The sequence below is a fragment of the Sciurus vulgaris genome (genome assembly GCF_902686455.1).
Source record: "Sciurus vulgaris genome assembly, chromosome: 1".
NCBI classification, from domain to species: domain Eukaryota; kingdom Metazoa; phylum Chordata; class Mammalia; order Rodentia; family Sciuridae; genus Sciurus; species Sciurus vulgaris.
The window spans coordinates 44,052,907-44,077,093 of record NC_136461.1 but is presented as its reverse complement, the minus strand read 5'-3'; the positions used below and the strand labels follow the sequence as shown (position 1 = coordinate 44,077,093).

The window sequence follows — 24,187 nt, the reverse complement described above, 5'->3', positions numbered from 1 at the left end:
TAGGTTCTTGAGATTTTAGAGGTTGTCAAAAATAGTCATGGATCTTGGTCTTGTGGCTCGGGGCTGGGGACAAACAATGAATCACAAATGTCAAATTGTATTTGTGAGTAGTGCTGTGAAAAAGAGGTTCAGGATGATTGGAGGACTCTGAGGTTAGAAGTTCAGAAAGACTTTACTGAAAGAGTTAAAGATACACACAATTTACTTTTTAACCAATTTAAGCAGGCTAAAGAGGGCAAAGGTGAGTTAGGAATGGTGGCATAAAACAGCCATTTATTATGCCCTTCCTTCTGCCCCATATCTAGGGCCTTATCTGGAAGGCTAAGACTAGAGGTGATAGCTAGAGGCCGAACTCATCTGAAGGCTCCTTCCCTGGTCTTTAGGGACTGGTGGGATCTTAGAGAGGCTGTTGGACAGGATACCCACATGTCACCTTTCCATTGAGCCTGGCTTCTCATGATGTGGTATCTTGGTTCGGGGTGTATGCACCCAGAGAGAGCCAGTAGGAGACTCTGTTGCCTTTTATGAGCTTGGCGTAGATATCATGTCACTTCTGCATTCTGTTCATCAAGGCAAGGACAAACACACAGTCCCACCCTAGTTCAGGGACAGGAGAATTTGGGATAGTGACAGATTCTGAAAGAAATAGGAACGAGGAGTATTGCTCTGGCCTTTTGGGAAAGTAATTTGGCACAGGGACCATTGTGCCTGTCAAGAAACTAAGTCTCAGAGAAGCTGGAGAGAGAGAGGTTCAGGATGGGCTGTTCAAGCTCTGATAGAATATTTTAAAAATGATTTGGGCTAATGTTAAGAACAAAGGGAAGCCATTAAGGTGTTGTAGAGTTAATATCAGATTTGTGTTGTATAAAGATCAATGTGGAGAGCAAATGGGTATGTGTGGTTACGAAAGACCAGGTAGGAAACTGGTGAAATAATTCAAGGAAAAACTGTAGTAGTGTGGGCTAGACTCACTGTGGAGATAACTAGAAGCGGTTGAATTTGAGAGAAACTTGGGTTTCATCGCCGGGTCTTGGGCATGGGGATGGGAAAAGGAGAATAGAGTGTTAAATCAACACCATGGTTTCTGGCCATGTGCCAGATGAATGTGATGTCATTCACTAGGGTGGAAAACAGAGATGTGTACCAGGATCGAGTGGAAGCACATGAATGTGGTTTGGGACACACAGTTAATTATAGAAGATGCCAAATAGGCACTTGCATCTGTGATTTGAAGCCCAAAAGAAAGGTCTAAGCTGGAGGTAGAAATTTATCAGTCATCTGCTGGTAGAGGTAATTGATATTTGGGGAGCTGATGAGATCACTAAGGGAGATAGATGAGAAGAAGAGAGGGCTTAGTGCTGATTTTTGAGGACTGAGATATTTGATGTCTTGGAAGGGGAGGGGAGAGTGTACCAGAAGAGGAGACCAACTAGAAACAGCCATACCCAATGTAGGAGGAAAATAGGAATGTAGGAGAAGAGAATTCTAGCATTTCAAGAGGAAGGAGTGAGGGTGGGTAGAAGTTCAGATACTTCTGAGAAGTAAGGAAAGCTCTGGAACATGATTACTGGAGTTAATGATACGAAGTTCAGAAGTGAAGGTAACAGTAGACACCACAGGGCAGTAGGGACTCTGGAATCCAGATTGGGGTGTGTCAGAAATGAAGCACTGGGGAGAGGAAAGTAGCAGGTTACATACCTGTGGGAAATTCATCCCCACCGTGAAAAAAAGAAAAGAGGCGAGAATAGGATGGCTAGAGATGAAGGCAGGTTTGGTATCTCATGAGAAATTGAGAGTGTGTTTGCAAAGAAAGAGATCACCTGAGAAAGTAGGGAACGCCAGCATGATGAAAATCGAGAATATTTGAGGTGTTATTGATGAAAGATACAATTTTGAGAAAGAGGGATGAAATTCACACTGTTGGTATTAATAGCTACCACACATGAATCATCTGCTCTGTGTTAAATTCTAGATTTTTAGAGGAGTCGCTAACTCGTATATTTGCTTTTTATCTCAATCCCTTTTTGTCAGAAGAATGATGAAAATGGAAACTGCTCAGGGGAAGGAATTGAATTCCCTACAACCAATTTATATGAACTGGAAAGCCGTGTTTTGACTGATCATTGGTCCATCCCGTATAAGCGAGAAGAATCACTAGGCAAATGCCTGTTGGCCTCTACCTACCTAGCAAGACTTGGTAAGCTTTCAAATACCTCAGAACACCTGAGGAAATTTTTTTCACAGGCGACTTGAGTTTCATCTTGGCTTTCCTCATTGCTTATCTGTGTGGTCTTGGACAGATCATTTATTCTCTTAGTCTTGTTTTATGCCCTGTGGAATAAAAAGCTTTAATCAGTTTTCTTCTAGCTCTAGTAAAGTGTAAGATCATTTAAAATGTAATTGAAAAGCTTTATAGAAATTGAAATTAACTTTTTCCACAGAAACTTGGAATGCTTTGAATTTGGGCTCAATTCAGGTTTTTGTTCTTTTGTTTTGTTTTGTTTGTTTTTTTTTAAGAATAGAAAGTGTCTGGGGTTTTTAACTCAGTGATAGAGCACTTGCCTAGCAAGTTCATGACCCTGAGTTCAGTCCCTGGCACTACTAAAGAACGAGAGAAAGAAAGAAAAAGGTAATGTTTATTTCACACACATTTTGTGCTTATTAAGTGCCTGGTAACCATCTTAAGTGTTTTACAAAAATAAAACTATTAGAATAATAAAATGTCAATAGATTAGAAGAACAGGTGTCAATATAAGGAAAGTCTATACTATATGAAAACCATTTTTCATATTAAATTATTATAAAATAAAATGAATAGGGCCACTATTTTAGGATTTTTTTCTTATTAAGAGTGCATATTAGGGTGTGATGGCACATGCCTGTAATCCCGGCTCCTTAGGAGGCAGAGGTGGAGAGAATTGCAAATTAGAGGACAGCATGGGAAGCTTACTAAGACCCAGTCTCAAAATAAATTTTTTAAAAGGAGTGGGGTGCAACTCAGTGATATAGAACAACTGCCCAGCATACGTGGGGGCCCTAGGTTCAATATCTAGTAGCGCCAAAAAAAAAAAAGTATATAGTCTACTACCAAAATTAAACAAGACACATCAAAATGAACTATTTTGACTAGATTTAGATTTAACGCAAACAGTCTTTTATGGTACATTTAAAATTAGCTTCCCAGTAGCAGTATTTGTTGTGTACTTGTTAGGATCTAGGAACTGTGCTTGGTAGTGGGTCTGAACAAAAGGAAAAAGGAAAATTTTTTCAGCAGTATTCCCAGTGATTAAAATTAATCATTAAGTTTAGGAAAGAAATGCATTTCTTCCGAAGTATGCTTTTACAGTGGATTCATTCATTCACTTAGTATTAATCACTTAAACTGTGTGAAGTGTGCCAGACACAGTTCTGTGTATTTTATCATGCAGAGTTCATCGATTTGTTATAGGGAAGAAGAGTGATTGTGGCATTTGTTAACAATGTCTGTTTTTTTATAAAGCTGTTTAGGAAAGCAATAATGGATAGTAAGTGGCTGCTGCTGTTTTATTAGCTATTTAATCAGATCATTGAAGTTATTCTGTCATGGAAACATAAGATAAACCATTTGGATTTTAATTAATATTTATTGTCTGTTGCTATGGTTATTTCTCAGCCCCTTATTTCAGGAGAATGTTTATATTCTACTTTTAATAATCCCTTTAAAATTAAGGTTTCTATGATAAATAGCTCCATGTGTATGAATTTGGAAAAATGTAAGATTTTTATAAACTACACAAAATTTAAATAAAAGATATTCTTTTCTTTATTTTGCCAAGGTCTTTCTGAGTCTGATGAGAATTGTAAAAGATTTATGGATAGGTGTATGCCTGAAGCATTTAAAAAGGTAAGAAAAATTTCCTAATTTGATTTTGGGGTGGGGGAGTAAAGGTGGACAACCCTTTAGCTTTAGTTATTTACGTGTAAGACCAGGTTTATGAATGTTGTTCAACTGAGGAATTCTCCACTAGGAAAATAATCAGCTCTGAATTTGAGACTTATTGATGATTTAATTTTTTTTATCTAATCATTTGCTCTCGTCTTTGAATACGACTTTTACTTTCTACTGTTAAATTGCTGAAGAATAGACTAAGACTTAATTATACTAGGAAATTGTACATCTAGATAAACTAAGAATTGTGACACTTAGTATTCATTTACCAAAATATGAATCACTTTATGCTTCTTATTTTACTGAGACAGATGGAGATGTTTTAAACTACTGAAAGTTTGACTAGGTTAGATACCCTTCCTGACAAAATGGCGTACATATGCAACATCCCTGTCAGAACCAGAGTGGTATGCGTGCTCTCTTCTTGTTCATATCTCTTAGCAGTTTCTTTTAAAATAGGAATAGATCACAGGAATGTGTTTTTAAAAGCAGTCTGACTCAGCATGATCCCATTTCAGGACATGAGTCTTCAATCCTCACAAGAGGAGAGACTTATGTCTTTCTTAGACGTTGTTGTTTTCCCCACTAGAGGATAACCAAGGGCCTAACTTATAGAATGAGCTCAGTAATCATGGTTGAATGAATGAATGAGTCTCCTGATGTCTTGTACTACTAAATGTTGACATCTGTTTTTGTCCCATATGCAAGTAAATCATTAGAACTACAGATGGGTAAAGTTTGTATTTATCTTAAAAACTCAGTGAAACAAACTGTCATTTGCAAATGATTATTTCCATCTCAGTTTGGTAAACATACCTCCCTTGATTCAAGTTTTAAAAATTAACTAAATTAATTTTGGGAACAAAATAGCTCCCTCTTTGTAAAACGGGAGAAATCCTTTTAAATTGACATTTAAAGATTTAAGATTATGTAGGATCAAGACATTTTCATTTTAGAGGAATTTATATATACCAAAATGTAGTTTTAAAATAATCTAAAAAGTAAGTGAGACCCTTAATAAGAGTAGCTTTAAAAAGTGCAGACTGTAATGTAAGATGTACTGTGACAGGTATCATATGCATGAATTTATGGAGAAAGAAAATACAAGTTTATTTGCAGTTATGAAAAAAGGAATTATTAGTCCAAGAAAAGGACTTTTAGGTTGAGGATCTCTAAGTCCAGAAAGTCCTGTGTTAGTCAGTTCACCAATAAATTGCTTATTTGATGGATGCTTCTCAACCCCTGTACTGAGATGCTCTGGAGAGTCCTCAGCTGCAGGTAGCCCAGTAAAATAAATAGTCAAATGGTTGATCAGTTGTTTTTCTATAAAACTATAAGCTTAAAGCAACACTGCATTATGCAATTGTTGTGTTAATGTAAAAATGTAAAATTCTCTTAAGCTTGGAGCCCTAAATGTTCTCTCCTCCCCATCAATTGGCCATACTTTGTTTCATTCAGTCAAGAAAGCTGCAGAATGTTGCATGCCTTTAGGCTGGGCTTCTGGAAAACTCGGTAGGATTTAATGTAATTGGTACTATTTCCTTCAGCTGTATTTCCTGGTATGTTGACTATCATCATTACTAGGCTTTTCTTACAAGGTGTCATATTTTTTTAAAAAGTAGGGGTACAAATAATAAGTGACTACATGAATGACGTGCACAAAAGGAGCTTGTTATTTCTGTGTTCTTCACTTTTCACCTTCAGGCCAATCTGGATTCTTTCTAGTATATTCAGGAAGAGAAAATCATCTAATTTTGTCTGTAGAACATCATTATGTTTAAAGCTTGTATGCCTCAACCCCACAAGGGTGCAGCCTGCCTTTCCCCATCTCTACCCGAAGGTAGAAAGAACTGCATTTTCAAAGTGAAAAGCAAATGAGATGATAGCAGAGAGAGGGTACTTAATTCACATACATTTTTATTTTGTAACCTCATGAAGTTTCTTCATTGTTAATCTGTTTCATTTTGTTTTGCTATTTAATTTTTAAATATTGGAGGACTATATAGTCAGAAATTTTTTTGAAAAACGTAAGAACTCACTGGTTTATATAAAATTAGTCTTAGGATGTTTGCTCATTTGAGCAAATAGTGCAGCAAATTGATTTTTAGAAAGATCTGGAACAGAGGTTTCTGTCTGTGTTTTCTGAAGTTTGTTCTCTGTCAGACTGTTCCTTTTAAGAAGTTCTCAATGTGATCAAGGTGAAATTTTTATTGCATAGTATTTTCCCTCTCAAGGGAAATCTTAACAAAATCATGAAACCAACACACTAGATCAAGTGAAATTCTGTGGTTTCTTATTCCCTCATCCAGCAGTTGTTCCTGATTTAGACTGTCACAAGGACTAGAAGACTGAGGATTGGGACTCCAGTTTCTCTCCTTTTTAAGAAATTTAAGAAACTGTTTTATTATAACATGTACCATTGATTTATATTTGATGTTTATATTTAAGAAAAATAGTTATATAGTAAATAGTGTTCAAGTATCTTGTCACTTAAAGCTATTTTAGATTTGCTTAAACATTTAAAAAGTTAAATACTACTTTTGAACGTACCAAATAGGAATAAAAACGGCACCGTGGCACATGCCTGTAATCCCAGTGGCTCTGGAGCCTGAGGCAGGAGGATCACAAGTTCAAAGCCAGCCTCAGTAACAACGCTAAGTAACTCAGTGAGACCTTGTCTCTAAAATAAAAAATAGGGCTGGCCATGTGGCTCAGTGGTCAAGTGTCCCTAAGTTCAATCCCTGGTATCCCAATAAAAAGGGGGGGCAATATATTAGTAAGGCTATTCTAAAATTTGTTCACATTTAGAGTTCTGTCAATAGGTGGGAAGATAGGGGCTTACTTCTGAGGTGTTAGAAAATGAAAACAATATGTACATTAGAATCCATGAACTATATAGCATGAATTGGATTCTAGAAATATTAACATCCAGCTATCAAGATATAGTGCTTTAATATTTATAAAATGTTTTCATGTTTGTTATATCTCAGTAGTGGTAGTATCTGTTTGAAGAGGGCCAGAATTCTCTCTCTTTAAAGATGAGAACTGAGACCCTGTGAATCCAGGCACATTTGTCCACGGCCACACGGCTAGAATACAGTAGTATCTAGAATCGATGTCAGGTTTTTACTTGCTCTATACCACTTGACATCCTGTAGGAATAATGAAAAATATAGGAACAAATAAAAATTACCTTTTAAACAAACTGCTTTCATGTAAGGGCAGTAAAATTAAGAAAAGCAAGCTATTTCCTTGAAATAAAGGAACAAATAGATGGCATACAGCTGAGCGTCCTTTTAAATCAAGTCATATGCATAAAAGAAGGTATTTTGGTCATAATCTTTTGATTATTTGAAATTGACCTGCTAAACTGTGAATTTATTCTCTTTTTTCAAGTTAGACTCTAGACTGCCCTTTGTTTTTGTAGCTCCTGACATCAAGTGCTGTTCACAAGTGGGGTACTGAAATTCATGAAGGAATCTACAACATGTTGATGTTGTTAATAGAACTGGTTGCAGAGAGAATAAAACAAGATCCAATTCCCATTGGTCTCCTGGGTGTGCTTACAATGGTATAGTATCTCTAGAATGACGTACTTTGTGTTTTGATTTTGTCTAAAATACTTGATGTTCTTTGGCTTGTAATTATCTAATAATGAATAGTAATGATTTTATTATTAAAGACATTAACTTAGCCCCTGGAGTCCTTGTTTTTATTTTTAAAAAGCAGAGCAACAATTCTTTGTTTAGTTTGAAAGAAATATGGAGTTTCTTTTTTTATTTTTAAGTTCAGTTCATAGAATGATTAAATAGTTTTCCCGTCACTCTCCCTGATTATGCACATCTTAAATGCTTTTGTTCTTGTCCTCTGGTTTCTGACCTTTCCCCAAGCTCATGCCTTCCCTTCCCTTCCTAACTTCCTCTTCACTATCTCTGTGACCCAGCTCTGCCTGTGGCAGCCCCAGTGCTTCAGGGACATTGACACTTGCCCTGAACAGAGTCAGACTTCTCTGTTTTGTCTCCCCCCACCCTACCCTATCCCAGTGAACAGGAACAGGGCTGAGGAATACTACCCCAGTACTCTGCTTCTCTGCACCAGCCAAGGCGTGTGCTTTGTCAGTGTTCTTGAAAGTTTCCATTAATGAAGGAGTCCAAAACTATGCTTTTACCTTCTTTTTAATGCTAATGCGTTGCTATAGAAGTAGGTAATAACATTTCTCCATTCTCTTTGAATCTAGGCTTTCAATCCTGATAATGAATACCATTTTAAAAACAGAATGAAAGTGTCACAAAGAAATTGGGCAGAAGTGTTTGGAGAGGGAAGTATGTTTGCTATTTCACCTGTATCTGCTTTCCAAAAGGTAAATATAGTTGTGTTTCGTAGTTCTTTTTATAGACAGATGCTTGAAAAATATTTTTTTTGCTATGAAAATGATAATTTATATGGAAAGATAAAAATAATCTATGATAAATATTCCAAATAGTTCATAAAATTGCTTAAAATTTATTCAAATATTACATGGCTGTTAACTGATATCATGGAGAATTTTAAACATTTAAACCTACATTTGGTAAAGTAAGAAATAAACTTAGTGCCCTGTATATAGATAATCAGAACTTTAGTTTAACTGGTATCCCCCAGTAGAAAGATTTGAGAGACTAAAGCATTTGATGACTTGAAGTAACTAATTGTACCTAAAAAAAAATCTAGTAGTTAGTCTCATAATTTAAGTCTTAAATTCCATAGGCATTAAAACTTGCTTTTTTAGGCCCAGAACCAGTATTTTTTTTTTTTTTTTTTTATTGAAAGGTCTGCAGTGTGCCAATAACTCTATACCCATAAGTAATCTAAATAGTCCTTTAATTCAAACACTGTTTTATTTTTGAGAAACAGTTTAAAGGAGTTTGTGTTAGTTAGTAAGAAACTTGCCCACTGCTTTAGTGGAAGTAGAGGTTTAGTTCAATGCTCATTTATTGAACATTTACTGTGTGTCTGGCATTATTCTAAGTTTGGAAACTATAAATATAAACCAGTTGTCCTCATCTATAATATAAAGAGTAACAACAACATGATCCTTAGCTTGTAGTATAGCAGAGAGAATATGAGAACAAAAAAATTATAGCATGATAAACAGTAGTTGCAATTAGAATAATATATACTGTATATAGAATACAGGGGAAGGAGTAGTCATTGCCATGTTGGTGGGTCAGGCAATACTCCAGAAAGGAGTTAAGAGTTGAGTGTGAGAGCAATGAATTCATACTTGGATTTAATCTTCACAATAACTCTTTGAGTTAGATGCTATTTTTACCCTCCTTCCATATGTGTGAAACTGAGATAAAGGTTATATACTTGCCCAAGCCCAATTGCATGGTCATAAGAAGAACCCATACACCCCAGCTCCAGTCTGCTTTCTTTAACCATAGGCAGTATGGTCTCCTAAAATACTATAGTCTCTTCAAGTTTGTAGTAAGGATTAAATGACAAATGGATATAGTGGTTCCTAATACTAAGTACTCAGCAGACATTCCTTCTTCCCTTCAGCTCCCATGTGCCACAGCTGAGAACAGAAAGGTTTGATCCTGTACTCCTCTTATTACCTCAGAGGAATTCTCTCTAACCAAGGTCCTAGATCCCCTCTCCTCTTGCCTTCTAAACTATTTTGCTCCTTAGGTTTTCTGTTCCTTCTTTGTTATCCTCAATTTTTCCTCACTGTTGGATCATTCCAACATTGTATGCAGTATGCTTTGATCTCTAAATATTCTGCCCTTAATATTATATCCTCTCTAACTTCAGCATGGTTCTCTACTCCCCTTCACATCCATAACTCATAGAAGATTCCAGGTTGTTCCCTCCCAGTCATTCTTTAATTCGTTACCCCAGATTTTTAATTCATTCACTAACAAAACCTAAAATTCAGAATGTGTGTGTGTGTGTGTGTGTGTGTGTGTGTACGGGTGTACATAAAGACCTTAGCATTTTTCCCCAAGATCACTACCCCCTCATCTGTTGTTCTTCCCTAGGTGTATTTTGAGATCTTGTCTTTCTCTTTGATGTTTGTCAGTTGAATTCTCATGGAATTGACCGACATATTGTTTTATTATTTTGCTTTGCATTAATTAGGCTTCTGAATTTAAGGATTAGTATCTTGCATCAGTTCTATTAATTTCTGAACCATTTTCATTTAAAATATTGCCTCTTTCCCATTAGTCTCTCTTCTTCTGGTGCTTTAATTTGACCAAGTCATTCTGTGCTACATTTGTGATCATTTTTTTTTTTTTTTTTTCTAGATCCATAGTCCAGTTTCCTGGTTCTTTTTTCCTACTTGCATTTAATCTATTTGCCCTGTTCATTTAAGTCTTTAACTTCAGTTCCTATATTTTTATTTATATAAAATTTCTATTTGGTATTTTTGACTGTTTAGTCACTTTTCATTATACTATGTTCTTGACTCCTTTTCAACCTGAAGTTTGTTTAATGTTTAGTTTATATTTTGTGTCTAATATCTAAAGATCTGGTTCTTCTGGCTTTTACTTACTTGTTCTGGGTGTGTAAATATACTTTTGCTTGTTTTTCTGTAAACTCATGTTTCTTAGAATTTAATCTAGGTTTGTTTTTTTTTTTTTTTTTTTTTTTGAGGCCTGAGTTAAAAGCTCTTTTCCTCCAAAAAGGATTTATTTGTACTTCTTCCAGCTGCCTGGAAACACCATAATCTGGGACCACTTTAGAAAACATTTTGGTTTTCATCAAAACACAGACTTATAGACTCCCCAAATTGTATACAGTAAGGTTTTTCAGATGACAAATTCAGTGGGAATTTGTGTAGTAAAGTCATATGATGGCACTTTTGTGGTTACGGATTCTTGAATTTTGTTCTCCTTTCCAGCCAGTCCCAAAATCAAGAGTAGGCAGATTTCCTTTCTTTTCTTCTGTAGGTATTCCTTTTCATCTTACCTGTGGATATGGCCCTCTAGGTTCCAGCTTTAGGTGGAACCTTCCGAGGCCTCCCTGCCCCCACCTTGGCTGTGTCCTGTTTCTCATGAAGATGAAAGCTGAGATCACCAGGTTTCCACAGACGCCTGTGGAGTAAAAGTCGGCTTCATGAGAGTTTGAGAGTTTGCTTATCTCACAGGATTCCAGCTTTCTCCTTGTTTTAACTTCGCAGCTATCTGTTGCTAAACTAGAATGACGTTTTTAAAAGATTATTTCTTTAAGCCAGGCACGCACCTGCACTTCCAGCTCCTCAGGAAGTGAAGGCAGAGGGATCACAATTTCAGGGTCAATGTGGGCAACTTAATAAAACCCTGTCTCAAAATAAAATTTATATTTAAAAAATAAAAGTGTTGGGAATGTAGTTCAGTGGTAGAATCATTACTGAGCCTGCGCAAAGTCCTGGGTTCAATCCCCATTGTTAAAGAAGAAAAAATTCTTTAATGTTTTTATCTAGTGCCATTATTTTCATTTGGAGAGCTTATTAGAGTAACCAGACTTAGGTCCTCATTAACTCTTCAGGGCTTTCCATCTTCTTTTCTCACGTCCACTGAAGTCATTTCTCCAGGTTTCCAGATTGGAAGGAAGCTTCTCAACCCCACATACAACATTAATCACAATTCTCCCTCCTTGATTCTGTTTCTTTGGTGGCTTTCAGGACACTCCAGTCTCTTGCTTTTCTGCCTGCCCCTAAGCCACATTGCCTTTGTTGGTTCCTTTCCCACTACCCATCTTTGACCAGGCCTTCCTCTCTTCCTTCGCCACACTTCCTCTAAAAAATATCTTCTATTCTCATGCTTTTAAATGTCATCTCTGTGCTAGTGGTTCTCCAATTTGTATCTCAGGCCCACACCTCCTCTCTGAGCACACCAGACTTGAGTCAACCATGTCTTCTTGGTTGCCACACAGTTCTCAAACTTAGTGTGCCTAAGTGGAACTTCATGTTGCCTCCCCAGCCTTCATGCTTCTCTCAATAAATAGCATCACCATCTACCCTCATGCCCAAGCCAAAAACACAGGAGTCGGCCATGATTCATCCCTTGTTTCTTATTCCCCATGTCTAAACCATAAACAAGTTCTTTATCTCTAATACACTTCTAGTGTGTTCTCCCCCTAGCTCCTGCTACCATCCTGCTCCACACACCACCATATACTATCTAGTCACTACACTAGCCTTCCACCTGGTTGTGTCTGCTGCTTATTCTTCCATTTCATTCTCAACAGAATTGTAAGAGTGCTCTTCTTAAAACAAAACATTCTCTTCTGTGCCTCTCCTGCAAGTTTCTGCATGATCTGGTCATTGCTTTTGTCCACAGATTTATCTTTTCTATTCCCCCTGGCTCATCACGTCCCAGCTGGGAGAGTTTTCTCTTGGTTTTTCAAACACAGTAGACTCTCTTCTGCCATTCTAGGACAGAACCTTGCCATTTCAGTCTCTCTGTCTGGACTATTCTTTAAATGGCTACCTCTATGTATATCATTCAGGTTCCAGCCAAAAGACTGCCTCTTAGAGGTCTTTTATAACCACCACCCATAGCGGAGGCTAGTTCCATTTTTCTATTAGAGGACCTTTTAGTTTTCCTTTTAAGGGACTTAACATAGTCTAATTATCTTATGTATGTAATGATTTTCTTACTTTGTTGACCCTACTAGAATATGAACTCAATGAAAGCAGGTATCCCATCTCTTCTTAGTTGCTCAGTTCTGTATCCAGCACCTAGAAATATAAAAAGGGAAGATAAAGAAAAGGAGAAGAAAACTTTCCGAAGGGTATTAATGATGCAGCTGGGACTAAAATTTTAATCTCTTGATTCCTGATTATCTGCTCTAGGTAAATAATTAATTCTTAATTTCTAAATTATAACTTTCTTATTAAAGAAAGTCAAGTTATCTTATTCTTTGGAGAGCTAAACATCTGATCTTGGTGTCCCAAAATACATGAATGCATTTATGCATAAATGCTCCACATTGTGGCAATTCTCTCAAATCCAGACTTAGACACTTTAAAAATTTTATATAGTAATGTCAAAAGAAACCAGTGGACAGGCTTTCAAAGTATTTTTCAAATTTTAATGGTTTTTCCTCTGACATCATTTAGGAAAGAAATGTAAGGGTTAACGTGGAAGCTTTTATGTTGCCATCTCAATTTTTCTTTTCTTTTCTCATAGGAACCTCACGGATGGGTTGTGGATTTGGTAAATAAGGTATACAATTATTATTAATATGATTGTGTTAGCTTTTATTGCTATACCCGAGAAAAACAACAGAGAAAAATAGAGAAAAAGGGAGGGAAGGGCTGCAGACAAGGTATAGTTCATGCTTTCCTCCCAGGACCCCATCCCTTCAGCTAGGTCCTCCCAATAGGCCATTCAGCATGAATTCATCAGTGAATTAATCCATTAGTGGGGTCAGGACCCTCATGATCCAATCACTTCCCCAAAGCCAGACCTCTGAACATTGTTGATTTATTGGGGACTAAGCCTTTAGCACATTAGATTTGCAGGGGCAGACATTCCAGATCCAAACTGTAGCATTGGTCATGTATTTTATTTTCCATTTTCTAATGAAATTTCCCAGAGTGGAATATTTTAAGCTACAGAGAATTATGTTTTCTCAAGGGGATATGTTTTATCATTCCTTCTTTTCACATGTACAATGTATACAGTGGAAACTCAGCTTTTGGACTTGGCCTGTCTTCGGCAGTATCTATAAGAGCATTTGAGTTACCTTTGTCAAAACTCTTAAGACCAGTAGTATAGAGCACACTGAAAGTAAAATATCATCCATAGTTCCTTCCTTAAATTAACAACATACAGGGTTTCAAAGTTCATTTGTGCCTGTTTTCCTCTCAGTTCGGAGAATTAGGTGGATTTGCAGCAATCCAAGCCAAACTCCATTCAGAAGACATAGAACTTGGGGTAAGTTAAACTACTGCAAGTACTCAGTGCACACATTTACTTTATTTGGGTTGGTATACAGCCAGAGGTAACATCTGAACAAAATAGTTAAAAGTTAATTCTTAGAGGAGCAAATTACAGGGTTCTGATAACCAAAGAAATGTAATCATAACCAAATTCACACGTAGGCTGTTCGTATTTTTTAGCCTCACTATTTTCCCTTTGCCTATGAGATTTTTCTCTCAATTTGCAGTTGTTACATGAAATTATCTTGCTGTTTAACAACAGCTGCTATATGTGGCAATATATATGTGCATAATAATTTTGTGACTACTGAATGACCATATAAATCAGAATTTATTTCATTGGATCAAACACAAATAAAAATATTTTAGCAAGGTTGTTCAGGCTTTTTGTTGTTACAGAAACTTAACATGTAACAGTGTACCATAACATGGGAACTTCCCATGACCCCCCATGTGCAGTACCATTAGCTTTTCATGTCAACTTTATTTTCTTAAAGAATTTCACCTTATGGTAAGAGGAATAACTCTGATTTTTCACAGACTGCTGACCTCACTTAGGTGAGAACACTTTATTCTAGTTAATTATTCAGTATTTGTCATGTGTAAGACCCCATGCTAGCTGCCATAATTTGATCAATGCAGAAAATGATGTGGTAAAATAATATACCTATATGTTGCCAATTGTGCTTAGAGAAGCATTTATTTCTGTGGGACCATGACTCATTGTTTCCTTTGATCCTTCTTTGGATGAGGGGTGTAACATTGGTCAGGGAAAGAGACTGATGGTATAATAGTAGACTGACCCTTTCATGCTACTCATGTTTATCTTTAAAAGATCAGGTGTCTACCATATCATTGACTAGCCAGGGGACCTCTTCTTCCTGTCTTAGAAGTTACTTAAGCTGTTGGACTATCATTTTGATCCCCATTGAGTACATCAAGTATGTTGGAAATGACTTTATTGACATGGAAGATAATAGGTAGTGATTTTAAAAACTAAACAAAGAAAAATCACCTTAGAGACAGGTTTGCTTACTTCTTAACTGGTCTTTGGGGACATTGGGAAATATCATAAATTAAGTTTACTTCTGAAAAATGTTAAAACACTTAGTAATTTTCTATAGATTCAATTTATTTAAAAACAGATCAAAACCAGAGCAGGTCCAGATTTCTAGCATACCTGAATAAAAATTGTTTAAGGATACATACTTAGGATTCTGGCCTTCTTCATTAGTGTTGAGTGTTGTGAGGTTAAAATAATTCTAAAAATTTCCCCTCAGGTCAGACCATTTTCACAACTATGTTGCTGACTGCAGTTGAGACAGAATTTTATTATCTAAGTTGTCTTGAAGAGATGGTAAAACTCAGGCTTCAGACACAGAGATCCAGAGGTTGAAATTCTCATTTTAACAAATAAGTATAATTAAAATTCATGATAAATATCAGATTTCTGACCAATTAAGAAGGTGGCTATTGAGGCTGGGGCTGTAGCTCCCAAGAGCTCTTGCCTTGCACTAATGAGGCACTGGATTGATCCTCAGCACCACATAAAAATAAATAAATACCATCTGCAACTTAAAAAAAAAAAAAAAAAAAAAAAAAAGGAAGGTGGCTGTGTCCCAGAATAAATCTAGGCCATATTATAAGACTGAGTTCAGGTCACATATATTTTAAATTTGACAAATAGTGGGAAAACAAAATTATCACTTACAGTCTCACCAGTTAAAAACAGTTGTACTAAGTAAGATATTAAAGTTGCCTGTCCTTCCATCCCATCCCCACACACATACCTATCTATCTCCTGGGTAATGATTACCCATTTAATATATAATCTTTCTGATCTTTTCTTAAATTTTTATAAATCTGCATGTATTGTTTTTTTCTCTTTAAAACTAAATTAGGTTGGCTTGGTGGCACATGCATGTAATCCCAGTGATTCAGGAGGCTGAGGCAGAGAATCACAAGTACAAGGCCAGCCTCACCAATTTAGCAAAGCCCAAAAACACTTAGCAAGACCCTGCCTCAAAATAAAAAAAATAAAAAGACTAGGGATGTAGATCAGTAATAAAGCACCTGTGGTTTCAATCCCCCAATAACCCCCCCCCCAAAAGGTAAAATAATAAAAAAAACTAAATGGAAATCATACTGTACCTAGCTGTATATTTTAATTTTCATTTAGCATTATATTATGGAAATCTTTCTAGGTTAGTAACATCAGTGTTTTAATGACCGTAGCATACTTCTGCAAAGGGTATGTCATGATGCTTTTACTGAAAATATTTCTTAAATGTGGGTCTTCATGTACCTCCATTCATGTGCTACTATTTCTAAAGGATTAATTCCTAGAAAGTGGGAAAGTTTCTTTCCAAAAAACTTGTAGTAATGAGTCTATATTCCCATGAACCAATATCATGATACTCTTAATAGTGCTAAATATTTTCAATCTCTTTAATTTTCCAATACAGTGGACAAAAAAATGGTTTATTTTATTTGTAATACTTGATTTCCCATGAAATTGCGCATTTCATCATATGATTACTGGCTATTTGTATTTCTTCTATAAATTGACCTTGCTATTTAGGCCTCTTTTGGGTGGTATATATTATTAATTTTTAGGAATTCTTTTTATATTAAGCCCATCGACGCTGTGTCTCTTTGTGTGTTAGTAAATCTTTCTTCCCAATACTTTGCATCTCTTCATTTTTTTTGATGGTGTCTTTTACTGCATAGAAGTTATAAAATTTTATAGAGAAGTTATAAAGTTTATATTATCTAATTTTCCTTTATGACTTAAAATTTTTTATTTTAAACTGCTTAAGGAATATTCCTCCACCTCAAGGGTTGGTTTTTTTGTTTTTTTGTTTTTGTAGTACTGGGAATTGAACCTAGTGGCAGTGGTACACCACCACTGAGCTACTTCTCCAGCCCTTTTCAAATTTTAAAATTGAGGCAGGGTCTCACTAAGTTATCCAGTCTGTCCCAAACTTGTGATCCTTCTAAATTGCTTTAATTATAAGAATGTGCCACCATGCCTGTCAAAAGGGGTTTTTGTTGGTTTTGTTTTCTTAATATATTTATAGTTTCATTTTTTTAACTTAACTATTTAAAATTTGTTTTTACATATCACGTGAGGTGTAAAATTTATTCTTTCAAATACATAACCAATTGTTAGAAGATTCTATACTGACTAATTGATTTTCCCTTACTATTTGTATTTGCTAGTGTTATCATATCTTGAAGTTCTACACATACATGAATTTATTCCTGGACATCTGTTCTGGTCATTCATTCCTTTGGATACTTTCTGCTATTGCTCCACTGTTCTAATTTTTGGTAGGGCCATGTCTGCCTAATATTATTTTCTAAACTTTTGGTTGTTTTAATATTTTCACTCTTCTGCAGAAGGTCAACATGTCATGTTCTGCAGAAAATCCCACTGATGCCATGTTTGGAAGTTAAATGTATGGGTCAGTATGTCTCCACATTCATTTTTACAATAAATTTGACATTTTAACAGTACTGGTATTCCCATTCAGAAACATGGTATCTCCCCATTTATTTGGGTCTTCTTTTATGTATTTTGGTGAAATTTTATAGTTTTCTTCAAAGAAGCCTTAAATGGTTTGCGTTAAAGCCATATTTCACTCCCTCTTCCAACTACTGTCCCTTTCTTTCAAAAAAATCTTTTTAGCCAGTTGCAGTAGTGTACACCTGTAATCCCAGTGGCTCAGGAGGCCAGGGCAGGAAGAGCTCTCAAAGCCAGCCTCAGCAGCTTGGCAACCCTGAGCAACTCAGTGAGACCCTGTCTCTTATAAAATATTTTTTAAAAAGGTCTAGGGATGTGGCAACCCTGAGTTTGATCCCTAGTGTCAAAAGAAAAATCTTTTTAGTATTCTACAGTATGATCTTTAGAATGATTTCATCTAGTCTTCCATGGAAGTTTTATTGTCATACTCTGATTTAAATTACATTGAATTTCTCTAATAATTTAAATGGACAGACATCTTCATTTCACTGCTCTCCAGAAATTTAGTTTATCTAGTCATTCATTCATGACTTGCTCAAATCACTGCTTAAATTTTTCTCAGATAGTTGTAAAGGGGTTTACTTAATTTTGAAAGGAAAAAGACCTCTCACATTTCTATCTTCACTGTTTTTTTTCTAGGCCGTTTCAGCACTGGTGCAACCCTTAGGAGTGTGTGCAGAGTACCTGAATCCCTCAGTGGTGCAGGTAGGATTAAGCCATTTTACATCACTGCACAGGCTGATTCAAGACATGCAAATAGTGATCATTTTCTTTTTATTAGGTTTTCAGAGTTGTTCTTAATATAGAGTGACTTTTTAAGAAATAGCTTGTTTTAGTAAAAATATTGTCAGAAGATAATAAAAAGTTTAATAATTCAAAGTATAGGAGACCTCTAACATTTGAGAATGTTATTTACTCATTAAAATCATTTTATCAAATATATTTTTTCCCCATTTTCTTATCTATACATAATACCCCTGTCCTCTTCACAGGAATGTTTTGGGGTTCAGTACCATTATATTAGGTTAATTTTGAGCAGTCAACAAGGCTTGCTTATTAGCTCACTCACTTATGAATAACTTGATAGTAGCACATCTTTTTTGATTTCCTGCCTCTGCAGAAATTGTAATGAACAGGCCATAGAATAGTTAAAGCTGTGAGTTTTTAATTTCCTAATGCTAAAGGCCTATTACACCTTCTTATTCCTTTCCATTTCAATTAACTAGTTTTATTATACAAAATGTGTCATTGATAGACCTCTGCTTATTGTTTTCTTTATAAATTAGTCTGTGAAATCTACAATTTTTATTTATATTTTTTAAATCTCTGTAAATGGTTTTGAAAACATAATGTCCTGTGGGAGTAATGTTTCTGTATGTGCTGTGTTTCTTTCCTGTGTCAGAGTTAATTCAGGCCATAGTATAACTTTGACTTATTTAACTTATGCCTCTTGTTCCCTCATCTGCAGAATGGTGATAATAAATCAGGGATACATGATATTTTTTAGTGGGTGTTAGAAATTTCTGCCATCTGCAAATGTTAGGTACTTTTCCATATCAAGGTAATACTGTTAATTTTTCCCCCCATGGTGCTGGGGCTCCTATCCAGGGCCTCACACACAAATACTGAAAGATTTTAAGTGAAGTAGGTTGGCTGGCTGTGTATTTTATTTATTCTTTATACTGTTTAGAAACATCTAGTGTTCTTTCAGTGTAGGCACATGAATATACCATTAGCTGGGTAGCTAAAACACTAAGACATAAAGAGGCAAAGTGATTTGACTTCTTAATATAATAAATATCAATAATTTAATAATTGACTTTTTTTTAATAACCAGGCTCAGGATTGAATTTGAAATGCATTTGCCCACACATTGTTTCATGCAAGTCAATTGGGTACTAAATCCTAGATGCTAAATAATCTCTTTAGAAATTAAATTTCTCATACTGTGTGTGTGTGTGTGTATAAGCATAGTATACTTTTTTGAAGTAAGAAATATGAATTTGCAACCAAAGCATGTGTAACTTCATCTTTATTTTAATTATACCTAACCCTACAGTGATAAATTCATTAATCAGTAAATTCATATCATGATACAAATTAACAGTTGTCTCCATTACATGGTATTTACTTCATGGTATTTGTATAATAACTTTGACTTATTTAACTTTATGCCTCCTCTTCCCTCATCTGCAGAATGGTGATGATAATACTAACTCTCATGGAGTTGCAGTGAGGAATACACAGGGGCTGGCATGACAACACTGACTCAGCTCTTAACCAACAGTTGACAAAAATATAAAAGAAATTCTAACTGGATAGTTAATGTCATTTTAATCCAGTTCTAATGTATCTTTGTCTCTAATAGCCAGATATTGACTTTGTTTTCCTCACTAGCTATGTTTTTAAAATTATCTTGGAATTGATAATTTAACTCTAGCTAATATTATACCACTTCTCACTTATTATTTAGGTATCAGATTATGTTACTATTTTGGAACAGTGTGTCATTTGAGTCTCATCTATAGGTCTCATATCAACAAGCAACAATAGTATGACAACATATTTTGTGAGATCTGTGCTTGTATTATTCATTTTTTAAAATGAAATGTAAAATATTTACTTTGTTACAAAAATAATCCATACGTATAATTGATGTTTTTAAAGTTAAAGTCCTTGTGTCTTGAGTGGTTCTTCAGATCACTCTTATAGAATCTCAAGAATATACTCATAGTGTTAAGAAAGCTGAGGCAGAGAGTCAGCTAAGGGTTTCCTTGGAGCAATATTAGCTAGTTAGTGGTGGCTTTGATACTAGAATTCACATTCTTCATTGTACCCTCTTTTGTGAATGGGGATGAAAAAATACCTCCTCCCCACTTTTGAACAGATTCAGGAGTTCTTATTAACGGTAGCATTTTATTTCTGCAGCCCATGCTAGACCCAGTCATCCTTACCACAATACAGGATGTGAGGAGCGTGGAGGAGAAGGACCTCAAAGACAAGGTAAGTGCTCTTTTCAGCCAGGTAGGCCCTAGTGCTGGCTAGGTTACAGAACTAGGTCTTGGCACAGTTCCTGTGCTATTGCTCTTTGGATTCTGGCCAGAGACAATTCACATCAAATTAATGTTATGTTTTTGGATTTAAAAATTTCTAGTTTTGAAACACTAGAGGTTGATATTAACTCAATTGATAGAATGAATATAGCATTCTCAGTAAATGATATCATTCAGGAATTTTATTAACATAAATTGATGGCATTATAATTAGTATAAAGTAGAAGGAACTTTAGAATATTAAAAGCTTCTCTGGAGTTGTTCAAAGCAATTTTATCTTTTAACATGATTTGACATATTTATATTCCCTTTCCTTTACTATTCACCAGTTGCTTAACATTTGTTTAGAAGCAAAATTCAGTTAATTGACCATATAGGATATCAGATATCTCCAAATCATTGTTACCCTGTAGTCATGAGAGAGGAAGGGGATGAGGGAAGGTGTGTGTGTGTGTGTTGTGAGAATTGGGTTCAAACTGTTTTTATAGTTCCTTTTTAAATTTGTTTGTTTGTTTGTTTGTTTCTTTTCCATAAAAGAGATTGGTTAGCATCCCTGAGCTCCTATCTGCCATTAAGTTACTTTGCATGCGCTTCCAACCGGATCTTGTGACAATTGTGGATGACCTTCGGCTTGACATCCTGCTGCGCATGCTGAAATCACCACATTTTAGTGCTAAAATGAATTCCCTCAAAGAAGTAAGTTTTGCATTTACTTTTAAAAGATTTAAAATGCAGACCTCCTTAAGTCTGCCCAAACTTGTGATTATTAATATAAAAGTGTTGGGAGAAGAGAATAATTTCTCATAATCATATAAAGAAGAGATAACAGTGATTATGTAGAAAATGGTGTATATTTATAATTGTTAATAAAGCCATCGTCTTATTTGTATTATTTTCACAATTTATTCTCTGAACTGTTTAATGTTTTTGTGACATTTACTTTTTACCCTAACAGTTTCTTTTATTTTATTTCATATGTAGGTTTACTTACACCAAATCTTCTAACTGATGTTAGGACAAAAGCAAAGTGACTACAGCTGTGTTGGTCTGAGCAAAATGAGGAAATGATTTTCTGTAGTTACAGCCTACGCAAACAGCCTATTAGACCCACACAAACAGTACAATTGGTTTCAGTGAATAACAAGTAGATTTGATACACTTCAGTCATAATCCAGTCTTTTGTTCACTTTTGGATTATTTAGGATTCTTGGCTACAAGTGAAATAAACTCTAGTTGAACTATTTCAGACCAAAAGTAGAAGGGACTGGCTGTTTCACATGAATGAAGTATTGAATTGCCAAAACACGTGACTAACTAGAATTTGAGGCCTGATCATTGCCAGGACCCTGCCAAAGTCTTGTCTCTGCTTTTCTGAGCAATTGGTCTCATTCCCTCTGTACCTGCAGTGTGGCATCTTTCTTATAATAGAGACCATGGCCACGGGTAGTTCATGAGTTTCGCAGCCTGCACTTCCCATCACCAGGGGAGCTAACATTGGTTCTGGTACCATTTATAAAATTTAGAGGAGGTGACCCTATTGAAGTGTGGGTTAGATTCTCATCTCTAAGCCAGTAAGCAGTGGTCCAAGGGATTGGGTGCTATAAGAATGACTCCATGTTCTTTTTAAAGAGACATCACAAATAGTGATCTGTTAACTTCCAGTAATTGGCTTTTACTACATTTTGGCTAATTATCAGACCACATTGTAAGAATTCCAGATTTTATATGTATGAAGACTTAGATAATGTGTATTAGATTAAGTCACAATAATCCTCTCTTTTTAGGTAACCAAACTGATAGAAGATAGCACTTTATCTAAATCTGTGAAGAATGCTATAGATACAGACAGATTATTAGATTGGCTAGTAGAAAACTCGGTTCTGTCAATTGCACTAGAAGGTAAGTTGCTTTCAAAAAATAAAATTACTTAACACATAATTTAAAATTCTTCAAACAGGTACAAATTGTTTCTTTATAGTCTTCTAGCAGTTTACTGTTAAATTGCTAGAATTAATAGCTTTGAATTAATGGAATCATATTTAGAGAATCAGTGTTCACTGTATCTTTCTTCCTCTCTTGTGTTTCTTATTAGGCAACATAGACCAAGCACAATACTGTGATCGTATAAAGGGAATTATTGAACTCTTGGGCAGTAAATTGTCTTTAGATGAACTCACTAAAATTTGGAAGATACAGGTAGGTTGATCAGAATTATTTTTGCCTTTTCCTGACAGCTGTACCTAATCTGTTTTACACTTTCAGGTTTCTATGAAGATTGCATATGTAAAAGAATTCCACTGGTCATAAGAATATCAAACTACTGATCTAATCTTACCATTTTTTAAAGAATTAAAACCCTTCATGAAAGTTATATATCAGTTAATGGCTAGGAATGGGTGTAAGCCTTGTTTATCAGTCCCATTTTTTTTTATTTCATTGTTTATTAATGTTAATTAATAATCTTTTCCCAATTATCCTAATAAATGAGGATAAGTATTGCTGAGCTTTCAGATCTCATCTCATCTGGACTCTAAGCAGGTGTGACTGAATCTAACATACCCTTCATTTTCTTTTTTCTTCACTTTGATCATGGTTCATACCACTGGTTTTCCGTGCTGTATTTCTGCTGTTCCTTCTTAGATCTCTTCTATTAACATATTCCCTTCTACTTTTCCTTTAAGTAGTTTGGTTTATTTCCCCAAGCCTTAGTTCTTAGACTTTTCTCAGTGTGCAAGCTTTCATTAGTTAGTTTCATCAACTCCTGTGACTTCGACTACAGTTGTATGCTGCTGACACTGAATCATATTGCTCGTTCACGTTTCTTCTTGAAGCTCCACTATAGCATATCTATATGTAACAATTTCACCTACAAGTATGCATCTTATAGACATCTCAAATTCATCACATCCAAACCCATTTATTCTTTGGTTTCTTTTAGTAATAGTATTATCTTTATCTAGCCACTGAGCCAGAAAGAAACATGGAGCTCACCTCGATTGTGTCCACTAAGTCACTATCAAGTGAAAGAAACAGAAACTATGCCTGGTATTTCAAACACAGGGAATTGAACTACAGGAGATTGTTTACAAAGGTGGTAATAAGGTGCAAAAGGTTTTAAGAAAAAAAAGAAGGAAGAAAGTGTTAAACTCTGAAAGAGGTAGCTGCTTGGAAGGTGCTTTCACTGCCAAGTGAAAAAGAACTTTCGCAGGTGCTTCTGCCACCAACACTCTGAAATCTGTTGCTGCACCAGCCCACCCTGCGTTCACTTTCAGCCTAACCCGGAAACATTCCTGCCTTCTCACCTCTCAGCGCTGCCCTTCACTGGCAGAACATAATAGGAGTATAGCTGGGAGAGGACTTTGAGGAATGCAATCAGCAGGCTCCCAGCCCAGAACTGCAAAGTAACTGTAGAAAATTAGGAGCAGGAAGGAATAAAACACAGTCCTAGATCCCTTAGATTTTACTTCCCATGTCTTATTCTTGGTTGAATACCATCATATAATTTTGTGAATTTGAAGATTGGAGGCCATGATGCCTATATTGTTTTTCCTTAAATTAATGTTTTCCTACATTCAGTGAACAGCTCTCTCTATGCGTAGATACTAAGAAAATTAAAGAAATGTATAAATATCCCCTGCCTTTCAAGTTCTTCACCTCGTGAACAGTGAGGCACAACAGGCTGTGATTTGAAATTATCAAGTGAGTGTCAGCCATAGGTCAACAGTAGGCTCTGCAGCTCTGATGCACACTTACTGACTATAGAGTAA

At 35.6% G+C, this 24,187-nt stretch overlaps 1 protein-coding gene across 4 annotated transcripts in view; it reads left to right on the top strand.

Moving 5' to 3' along the window:
* The window catches only part of USP24 (ubiquitin specific peptidase 24), a 136,122-nt gene that overhangs the window by 29,696 nt on the left and 82,239 nt on the right, over positions 1 to 24,187 (top strand). For 3 of the 4 annotated variants that reach the window (XM_079105566.1, XM_079105567.1, XM_079105564.1), the window contains exons 2-12: positions 2,032 to 2,197; positions 3,816 to 3,883; positions 7,356 to 7,499; positions 8,166 to 8,288; positions 13,087 to 13,122; positions 13,771 to 13,836; positions 18,007 to 18,072; positions 20,296 to 20,370; positions 20,958 to 21,116; positions 22,205 to 22,319; positions 22,513 to 22,616. In XM_079105566.1, coding sequence (XP_078961692.1) covers positions 2,032 to 2,197; positions 3,816 to 3,883; positions 7,356 to 7,499; positions 8,166 to 8,288; positions 13,087 to 13,122; positions 13,771 to 13,836; positions 18,007 to 18,072; positions 20,296 to 20,370; positions 20,958 to 21,116; positions 22,205 to 22,319; positions 22,513 to 22,616 — 1,122 coding nt within the window. The remainder of the gene's footprint in view (positions 1 to 2,031; positions 2,198 to 3,815; positions 3,884 to 7,355; positions 7,500 to 8,165; positions 8,289 to 13,086; positions 13,123 to 13,770; positions 13,837 to 18,006; positions 18,073 to 20,295; positions 20,371 to 20,957; positions 21,117 to 22,204; positions 22,320 to 22,512; positions 22,617 to 24,187) is intronic. The other variant, XM_079105565.1, reaches the window with a different exon arrangement.